The 10,120-nt window shown below is 46.2% G+C and overlaps 1 protein-coding gene across 2 annotated transcripts; it reads left to right on the top strand.

Annotated features, from left to right (window-relative positions):
• Nucleotides 1-837: 837 nt before the first annotated feature.
• Nucleotides 838-7,264, top strand: FBXL15 (F-box and leucine rich repeat protein 15). 2 transcript variants are annotated; one of them, XM_066620976.1, is made up of 4 exons: nt 838-888; nt 3,259-3,418; nt 5,412-5,914; nt 6,567-7,264. In XM_066620976.1, exons 1-4 carry the CDS (start codon nt 866-868, stop codon nt 6,754-6,756), a joined length of 876 nt encoding a protein of 291 aa, XP_066477073.1. In that variant the 5' UTR covers nt 838-865; the 3' UTR covers nt 6,757-7,264. The 2 variants fall into 2 exon arrangements, with proteins under 2 accessions (XP_066477073.1, XP_066477074.1); XM_066620977.1 differs by lacking the exon at nt 838-888 and adding an exon at nt 944-1,053.
• Nucleotides 7,265-10,120: the final 2,856 nt, after the last annotated feature.

The following is a 10,120-nucleotide window of genomic DNA, read 5'->3' as shown; positions in this document are numbered from 1 at the left end:
AATTAAGACCCACTGTGTTCAGTGGAGCTTACTCCAAGGGAAGTGTGCATAGGATTGCAGTCTTGGACAGCACAAGTGGCCCACAGAGGAAAGGCTGAGGACTCCCAACGCCGCTTATTACAAGGTTGCAATCCTATGCACACTTCCCTGGGAGTAAGTGACATTGAACACAACGAGATTTACTTCTCTGAGTAGATGTGCATAGGGTTGGGCGGTCAACCAACTTGCAGATGTTGTGCGATTTGAGCCTCACTGGTTGTCAGAGTCTTACTATCTTCTGCCCCCTCTAATATGTGTGCGTGGAGGGGTGGATGTGTGTGGCTGCAATCCTAACCTCACTTTCTGGGGAGAAAGTCCCATTGAACACAATAGGACTCACTTCTGAGTAGATCAGGTTAGGATTGTGCCCTGTGTGTGTGTGTAGGGTGGTGGGGGCGTGTGTGTATGTGGAGGGTAGGTATGTGTGTGTGTGTGGGGGGGATGGATGTGTGTGAGTGTGAAGGGTGGATGTGTGAGTGTGAAGGGGTGTGTGTGAAGGGTGGAGGGGTGTGTGAGAGAGAGAGTGTGTGGAGGTGTGTATCCGTGTAGGGTGGAGATACGTGTGTCCACCCTCCACACACACTTTCCATCTCTCCCTCCACCCCCTGGGCGGCTACAGCCAGGACAGGACAGGACAGGACTCCGGGAGGTCCAAGGCACGAGCCCCCTGCAAAGTCAGCCCGGGAAGGGACGGGCCGGCCCGGCCCCGGTCACGCCAGCGCCCCACCCCCGGCTCAGATGGAGGCAGCCACGTCAAAGAAAGCGCCTTCGCCCCTCCCGGCGCCACTGACGGCACAGCGGGGCGACGCCGAGCCAGCCCGAGAGGATGGAAGCTGCGGGGGGAGGCAGGTACGTGGGAGCAGCGGACCAGCGGGCAACCAGGCGGCCTCATCCTCCCCCTGCCCCCTCCCCAGGCTGCACTGAAAACCCTCGTCCCGCCTACGGCAGGCTGCGCTGCGCTCTGGGTGGTGGGGTGGCGTCTGACAGCCCAATCCTATGCATGGCTACTCAGAAGTAAGTCCCATTAGAGTCAATGGGGCTTACTCCCAGGAAAGGGTGGAGAGGATTGGGCTGTGAGAGGACACTTGAGGACGTCAAAATGCTGACAGATGGGAAGAGTCTGCTTTCATCTGCTGTGCCGTAGCACACTGGTGTGCCCTGGATGGTCTGCAGGTGTGCCCTGGGAGTGTAGGGGAGGGTCATTGGTTAGTAGGGCCACTTGGGGGTGGCAGCCCCTGCCTTCAGTGGGGTCAGCTGTCAAAAAACTCATGGTGTGCCTTGACAATTTGAGTACCTCATCAGTGTGCCTTGAGATGAAAAAGATAGAAAATCACTGGCCTGCTCCCCGCCTGCCCGCCATTTTCACCCACTGTGCCGTGGCACACTAGTGTGCCGCAAGGGGTCCACAGGTGTGCCACAAGAATTTGCGGGAAGTTCACTTATTAGTTGGGCCAGTGTGGACGTGAGCCCCCCACTGGCAGCATGGCATGCCTTGTCAATTGTCAAAAACCTGATGGTGTGCCTTGACCATTTTGATGCCTTGTCAGTGTGCCATGAGATGAAAAAGGTTGAAAATCGCTGATCTAAGCAAGCCATTTTCAACCACTGTGCCATGGCACGCTGGTGTGCCACAGTTGGTCTGCAGGTGTAACATGGGAGTTTGGGAGGCCAGTGGGGGATGTGAGCCCCTACTGTTAGTGCAGTGTGCATTGTCAGTTGTCAAAAAACAATAGTGTGCCTTGACAATTTTAGTGCCTTGTCAGTGTGCCATGAGATGAAAAAGGTTGAATATCTATCTATCTATCTATCTATCTATCTATCTATCTATCTATCTATCTATCTATCTATCTATCTATCTATGTTAACAAATACAAACTCAGAAAAATAGAAATAAAGATAAAAACAGGTATCAAAAGTTGTGCAGCAAGTGCAGAGTTCTAAAGCTATATTATTTTGTTCTTCTACAAAATCATATAGCATATTTGGTATTGTGTCTTAAACTGTTGGTTATTTGTAAAATATATTTTCAACAAAAATTTTTTATCTGTGTATCATTGACCCATTAGGCCCATTTTTCCCTTTGCTTGCAGGAAGTCCATGAATGGTCTCTAACTGTCCATAAAAGTCTTTACTGACTTTAAGGAAAGTTGCAAGCTTGTCCATTTCAGCTAAGTCCAATACCTTTACAAAATGTAAATTTATTATATTTATATATTTAACCAATATACATACCCACGATATTTAACCAATATCTTTATTCTTCAATAAAGAATATATATATCTCTGGAACTTCCAAATACTTAGCATACAATATTCTTGCCACTGGTGGTTTCAGTTCTTGTTAAAATTTCTGGAAGAAGTTGATAGATGGAAGACTTAAAGGCTTGTTTTTAACTGGATCATTTTCCCTGCCTGTGGCAAAATGTGTTTAGGGTTTCCCAAAATTAGTGGGTTCAAGATTTGGTGGTGTTGGGAGAAGTAAAGCTTCAGTGGCTCAGCCTTCCTGCTGTAGGGTTGAATGAGACGGCTATGATGAAAACAGAAAACAACAAGGCTGTATAACTTGCCTGGAGTAAGAGTTACTTCTGACTGGCCTGTTAGCCTGTCTAGTAGCCCAGTCCTATGCAGGTCTACTCAGAAGTAAGTCCCATTGTATCAGTGGGACCTACTCCTCGGAAAGTGTGAATAGGATTGCAGCCCAAGATTTTTCAGGATCATTTATTGGATTTAGTACCCCTCCATCAGAAGTACACCCGAGTGGATTCAAAGTCTATTCCTTTCTGTATGTTTCAGGAACTACATATGGTAGTGGGAATGGCTTTAAAGCAGGGATTTCCAAACCCCGGCCCAGGGGCCAGATGCGGCCCATGGCCAGCCTCAATCCAGTCAGCGGCCAGCCTCTTGTCCCCTGAAAGCCTCTGGCTCACTTGGCCAAACATGATTGGAGCTGTGCTCTGGTTGCGTCTGGAGGGTGTTCTAAGGGCCAGAGAGTTTGAATGAATGAGCCTATTCGCTCATCTAAGTTCCGTCTCTAATTTATTTATATAAATTTTATATTTAAATTTTTTTCCGGCCCTCAACACCATGCCAGATATTTGATGCGGCCCTCTGGCCAAAATGTTTGGAGACCCCTGCTCTAAAGGAATGCTCTTGAGTAGCATTTTGCCCTGGTCACCCTTTCTATGCAACTGTTATCTTGGCATTTCATTTTTCTTCTAGAAAACAGTTCTTGGACCTGCCCTGGGAGGACATCCTCTTCCCTCACATTCTCTCTAATCTCCCTCTGAGGCAACTCTTGAGCCTGCAGAGGGTCAGCAAGGCATTCCAGTCTCTAATCCAGTTGTACCTCACCAACATACGCTGCTTTGATTCTAAACAGGTACTGGGAGTGTGTGTGTGTGTGTGTGTGTGTGTGTGTGAGAGAGAGAGAGAGAGAGAGAGAGAGAGAAAAGGGGAGATGGGAATGTTTGTATTCAGCCCTGTGCAGAGTGGGTGTGCCTGTTGACTAAACTATAATAATACAAAGGAAACAAGGGATGCTGAATTATCATTACTATGAACACTGCTTTGTGCAATTAATAGGGTTAACCTTGGGTTAAACTAGGTGCTTTCTGGAGCAGTGGTACTCAAACTGGTAGGTCACAGCCCACCAGCTTGTATAAATGTCTTCTGGTACCTTTAAGGAGTGGGGGGGGGGCGGTGAGAGTAGCAAAGTGATCTGCAGGATCATGTCTCTAACGGGGGTATAAGGGGGATGCTTATGGAGGGCTGCTGCAGAAGATGTGGGGAGCCCTGTGCAGCCCTCTGTAGGGCTGGCTGAGGCTTAAAATGTTCAAACAGAGTGATCGCAAAGCACTTTCTGTTTGCAAATGCAACTAGGAAGTGCTTTGCAATAGCTCAGTTTGAACATTCTAAGCCTTGGGGAGCCCTGTGGAGGGCTGTGCAGGGCTCCCAGCACCTCTTGCAGCAGTCCTCTGTGAGTATAAGTACCCGATACAATCCTGCAGATTGCTTTGCTGCCCTCACCTTACCTCAGGAGTAAAGACAAAGACTTACCTCACTCCTGAGAAGTTTGAGAACTACTGTTCTGGAGCAGGGGTGTCCAAACTTTTTTGGCATCTCTCTGACACTGTGTCAAGGGCCAGGAAAAAAAAAGAATTAATTTACATTTCAAATTTGAATAAATTTACGTAAATTAATATATTAGAGATGGAACTTATATGAATGAATGAAGGTCTTGACAATAGCTCAAGGCCTATAAAAGGCCTTGCACAAAGCAAGCTCGTCTCACAGCTCATGTGAAAGGTCGAACAGTTGGCCTTCATACTGAGAGCAGTTGTGTCAGGCCAGCGTGGGCTCCAGCAAGTCTCTGGAGGGCCAGAGGCTCTTTGGAGACTGGGTTCTCCCTGAGGGCCAGATTGGGAGTGGCCCCAGGGCCAGGGTTTTGGCACCCCTGTTCTAGAGCAATGCTGGGAATGAGCAAGCATCAAATAACCTTTTTGCCAAACCCATTTCTCTGTTGGGAGTGATCACCTTTTGAATTTAGAGCAGTTATGTAATTCAGTATCATATGGGCAGAGTCCTCAAACATCATTCTGTCATGATAAGCCGTAAGTATTCAGTCCAGATGAAAAGGAGGAGATTGGAAGCTTCCAATCACAGTGTGTAATTGCCATTTTTCACAGATCACAAAACAGAAGCATCCAATACTCTCTCCTTGTGAGCAAAGAAAGGGCTGCTTGTGAGCCCAAGGCTTGCCACAGTGCATTCTCATCACATGTGACACCTGAATGGGGCTCACATGGTCTCTGTTCATACTTGATCCCACTGTTCTGCAAGACACCTAGATATTGCGTAGAATTGTCACAGTCTATAGCAGGGGTCTCCAAACCCCGACCCGGTGGCCAGATGCAGTCCGCAGTGAGCCTCTATCTGGCCCGCGACCAGCCTCTTGTCCCCTGAAACCCCCAGGCCCACTTTGCTGAACGTGACTAGGACTATGCTCTGGTTGCATCTGGAGGGTGTTCTAAGGGCCAGAGAGGTCCCATTAATGAATAAACCCATTCATTCATTTATTCACACATCTAAGTTCCATCTCTAATTTATTTATATAAATTTTATATTTAAATTTTTTTTCCGGCCCTCAAAACCGTGCCAGTCATTTGATGTGGCCCTCTGGCCAAAAGGTTTGGAGACTCCTGGTCTATAGCAAAAGCCTGCATTCTGGCCATGAAGAACCTATATCTACAGCAGGATTTTTTTTGCTTTCTTATTGTTTTAGAGGGTTTGGTTTGAAAAAATGAGGGGTGATGAAAAGAACTCTTGGCAAGGGTGTAAGATGCTACAGTAGTTTGTCTTCTTGCTCTTGGTAGGTTGGACCCCACATTCCAAAAGCTGCGTTTTGTAGCCTTCTAAAGGACAATGTGGTGCTACAACAACTAGCCCTACAGAACTGCTCTGATTGGCTGTCTGACAAGGAGCTGCTTCCTGTTATCGGCCAAAACCGCCATTTGCAACAAATTGAACTGAATGGCTGTGTACAACTGAGCCGGAACACTCTGGAAGCCATCTCTCTGAACTGCCCTAACTTACGCCATCTTTCTCTGGCTCACTGTGAGTGGGTGGACAGTCTCTCGCTGCGAAGCTTGGCTGACCACTGCAAGGAGCTTGAATTTCTGGACCTCACAGCCTGCCGGCAGCTGAAAGATGAAGCCATCTGTTACCTTGCACAGAGGTGCAAGAGACTGAAGTCCCTCTCTCTGGCTGTCAATGCCAATGTTGGTGATGCAGCAGTGGAGGAAGTTGCCAAAGCCTGTCCTGAACTGGAGCATCTGGACCTAACAGGCTGCTTGCGGGTCAAGAACAGCTCCATCAGGTAACAATTGCACAAATGGAGCAGAGTACTTGTATCCACTTAGTACATGCCTGATATTGAGATGACCACAGGGGGGCCTTTCCAAATTGTTCAACTTAGTTTGCACTCCTTTAGCTTTTGTCCAGCTGTGCATGGGCACACAACTTGTTTGCAATTATTTGATTTTTAAGCCCCTCATAGAGAAACAGCAGGCTGCCTCTGACGAGAAAGAGTAGAAGAAGGAGGAAACTGTGTTTTGAACCAAATGTGAGCTGCCTTGAGGCCTCCTAGTACATGGGAAAGGCAGCATACAAATGACTAAATATAGTTCCTACTACTTTCTTTGCACTAACACAGATATTGGAGCAAAATGATATACTGTATACAAACAGAGCATTTGTTTTAGAATAAAATTTGTCTCTTTCCATTATCACAATTTCAAAGTTTTGTGTCCTAAAACTGGATTTTTACTGCAGGATTTTATTATCTTTCCAGTTTTAAGGCCTCCTCATCTACTAACCCTGCCGTTTGTGTGATAACTGAACATGTTGGTCTAAAGGTAAAAACCTTGGTTTTTGGTAACCTTGGTAAAAACATGTTGGTCTAAAGGCAAAACCAGATGGTAGTAGGAGCTGTGATCTTGACTCTTCCTTTTTTCCTCCTTTCTTGATAGAACCTTGGCAGAATACTGTCCCAAGCTGCGGGCCTTGAAGGTGAAGCATTGTCATGATGTAGTGGAGTCCAGTCTGAGCATCTTACGTAGTCGTGGTGTGGAACTGGACGTGGAGCCCCCTCTGCAGCGTGCCCTGGTTCTCTTGCAGGACGTAGTGGGCTTTGCCCCATATATCAACCTTCAGATCTAATGACTGGAAAGCCTTCCAGTAGTTCTTGGAGACTGTCTGTTGGAGACTGCCATTGAGAAGTTTAAGAGGCAGAAAGAGTTTCCGTTCCATCCGTGGAAGCTGGGTCTGGTCTATGCTGCCAGTGGCCCTGAGGAAGCCTGTATGTTTGCATTAGAAAGGCAAACCAGTTTCGTGCAGGCTGGACAGTATGCGACTGCCAGCTACATTGTGATGCACTTTTGGTTGATTGGTATATACACGTGTGATGTTTAAGGATCTTGTGGAAATGAATTATGATCTTGACACTGAAATAGCTGCAAAACCATAGTTGAGTAGGTGCTGGTGTCACCAAACTGCAGTGCATGTGGATCTTCACTGAGAGGTGAAAATTGCTTTGGGGAAAGTTGTGGGAATCTGCTCCGAGGCACAACTCACTGGAAAGGAGCTTTAACAGCAGGCAACATGAGTACCATTTACCTTCTGCTTTCAGCAGAGTGCTCTTCTTGCACTCTCCAAGATACTAGAGCTGAGAGGCCAATCTTGCAAATCTCTGGGTTTGCAATCATCTCTTGTGCCTTTGCAGGGCAAGGAGTTGATTGCTGGTGCTAGCGTGCTGAGATGAGCTGCACCAACCAAATGTCTTCCTGCTCTTAAGGCAAAGGTGGTACCATTCAACTTGTGACTTGTATGTGATTTTGTGTGTATTAAGAGAGGGTATGTATTAGAAGAAACTTCTACAATCATTCTTCCTGTCTTGCATCTAAAGGTGGAAATGGTGTGTGTGTATGAGTGAATTCTTAGATTCAGTTGTATTCAGAGGCTTGGAAAGTAGGATTATTTTTCCCTCCAAAAAGAAACACACTTTTCAATTATTCTGTAATAGACTCTAGTTTTCCTTTCTTTTAGGTGAGCATGGACAGATCCAAAATAGTGTTAGTACCCCACTAGCGTATCAAGCTCTTATCAGTAAGAAAAGGGATGCGGGGACAAAAAACTAGCATCACCATTGGAAATAATAGCCCTGCTTCAGCATTGGAGAGCTTCATCTCAGATGCATAAGCAGATGTCCCAGCCTCTTGGCTTGTAGTTAGTGAAGGAAATGCTTGAAATAAGGACATCCTGAGAAGATGAGATGGGATATATACAACTGTCTTTTGGTCAAATTATACTTTCTGCCTGCTTGAGATGGACATGAATTCTCTCTGCCTGTTTCATATCCTTGTATTGGCATCTCCACCCCACTTTGTACTTGTCACCTTTTTATTAATGTAGCAAATCAGTTCTTGGGTGCTTGGGGAGTGGCGAGGGAGACAGCTCGCTTTCCATTCTGGATCTTTCATTTCTCTCTCAGTCTGTTGTGTGACTTGAGTTCCTGAAAGGGGTCCATCTCAGTCATTTCTAATCTGAGTGTTACAAGAAACCGAGGACTCTGGAGAGTCCAAAACATCCATCTACAATGGAGGCTGACTGCAGCATCTCTGCATGGTTCACTGGAAGCAGGCAAGACAGAAGACTCAGCCACATTCTGCAGAGGCAAATTGGATAATTTTAATTGCTCACAAATTGACATAGCCGAATGACTTGTCCTTGAAGGAAGTTATCAGTTTCTGAGAGTTGCTGTTCTTGATTATGAGCCAAGGCAAGAGGTGTGCTTAGAGTGGTGTACAGGGAACTCTGAGGTTGGGAGGAGATTCCATCTTTAAAAGCAAATATTTTTGGGTGTAAATGAAGCATGTCTTCAACTTTAATGCAAAAAGAATATACCAGGAGTCTGGGAAACAAAGAACATCTACAGGGCTAGTTTCAAAATAGCTACTGTGGGTGGCTGTGTTCCAGAAAGATTTTTTTTTTGGGGGGGGGGCTTTCTTTTATGTTGGGTAGCTACAGCAATTCAGCATGTGGAACTGTACATGGATGCACTTTTTTGGGTGTTTGTGATGACTGAGTATGGGAGTTGCACACTTGGTTTGATTAAGCAACATAGAGAAGAAGAATTTTCTTTTCCAGTTAACTTACAGCAGCAATTGTCAACCTTTTCCAGTTCAAGGCACACTGATAAGGCACTAAAATTGTTGATATGCAAAATTGTTGAGTCTTTAAATTGCATTAAATTATTACATTACAATTACTAAGTACAATTAAATTAATTTAATAATTTAATCAAATCATTACAGAAAGCCTAAGAAAGTGTTGGCAAAGAGATCAGACTGAGCATATGGTGCACTGGAGAAATGTGGGGTAGGGGCCATGAGGAGGCATGATCCAAACAAGGGATTCAACTGGGAATGGGGGGGGGGGAAGGGAGAGAATGTGAAGCAAAAGATTATAGAACTTTGGAAAGTGGGAAACAGTGAGGGGAGGGACAGGAAGGAAGGTATTTAGAATTTTAGGATGGGGGAAATGAGCTCTGCATGCGGGATGGAGTGGGTGGGGGAGAAGAGGAGAGAGATGTGCCAATTGTCTGTGTTAGGGGAGAAAGAAAGCGCCACCTTTAAGGGCCAAAAAGTGTCCTGTCAGTGGAGGCAATGCAGGGAGGGCTGCTTTGGGGCACTGAAGGCAAACTGGCGAGGAACTCTCAAGGACCAGCCTGAAAAGGGACTTTCAGCCAGCCAGTGGCCCTGGGCAGGCTCATGCTTGGCTAGCTTGTTTCTTACCTCTACCTGCCTTCTGGCTCGCTTGCTCGCTCACTCTCAGTGTGGCTCCCGCTAGAGCGCCTTCAGGCTACCCAAGCAGTGTGAATAGCAGGCAACAGCCACCTCCTTCTTGCAATACAGCACGAGCTTCAAAGCATAAAGTTCCACTTAGCAAAATGCAAGCACAGGTGCATCTGGTCTCTGCTCACTGCTTATTTTCCTCATGCTACTGCATGAGGCACAAGGGTTTCTCCCCTGCTCTCCCGACCACTGCTGCCTTTCTCCTCTGGCCCTGCGGCACACCTGAAACCCACTTGTGCTGTGGCACAGCAGTTGAAAATCACTGATTTACAGTGTGTAACTGCATTCTCCTGCTTGAAATGATTTGCTTAGTATGCACCATTTTGGAGAGTGTCTGCTTTCTGGTTGTGAGTTATTGTGGTCTGCTGCACAGTTATTCTGGTTAAGTTGGAAGGGACTAATAGGGTATGTTGGACTAGACCAGGGGTCTCCAAACTCTTTGGCACAAGGGCCACATAATCTGAGGTGGTGTTGAGGGCCAGAAAATGAATAAATAATCCATACATGGAAAACCGATGTGCTGAGAGTTTAATTGAATACAATAAGTAGATTGGGGTGGAAGGAGGAGGGAAGCTGAGGGCAATATTGACTTGCTTGGGAAGAGGGGAATGATGGATTTTGAAAAAGCATCAAGCAACCTACGACACAAATTCACAAACTTCTTTTTGTCT

Source organism: Tiliqua scincoides, chromosome 3 (genome assembly GCF_035046505.1).
Source record: "Tiliqua scincoides isolate rTilSci1 chromosome 3, rTilSci1.hap2, whole genome shotgun sequence".
NCBI classification, from domain to species: domain Eukaryota; kingdom Metazoa; phylum Chordata; class Lepidosauria; order Squamata; family Scincidae; genus Tiliqua; species Tiliqua scincoides.
Note: the sequence above shows the minus strand (reverse complement) of the source record. Positions and strands in the feature narration are given on the sequence as shown.

Coding starts and splice junctions, on each gene's coding strand:
- FBXL15 (XM_066620976.1), top strand. CDS start 866: ATGGAAGCTGCGGGGGGAGGCAG. Junction 3,419..5,411: donor GCTGCTTTGATTCTAAACAG/GTACTGGGAGTG, acceptor TGCTCTTGGTAG/GTTGGACCCCACATTCCAAA. Junction 5,915..6,566: donor GTCAAGAACAGCTCCATCAG/GTAACAATTGCA, acceptor CTTTCTTGATAG/AACCTTGGCAGAATACTGTC.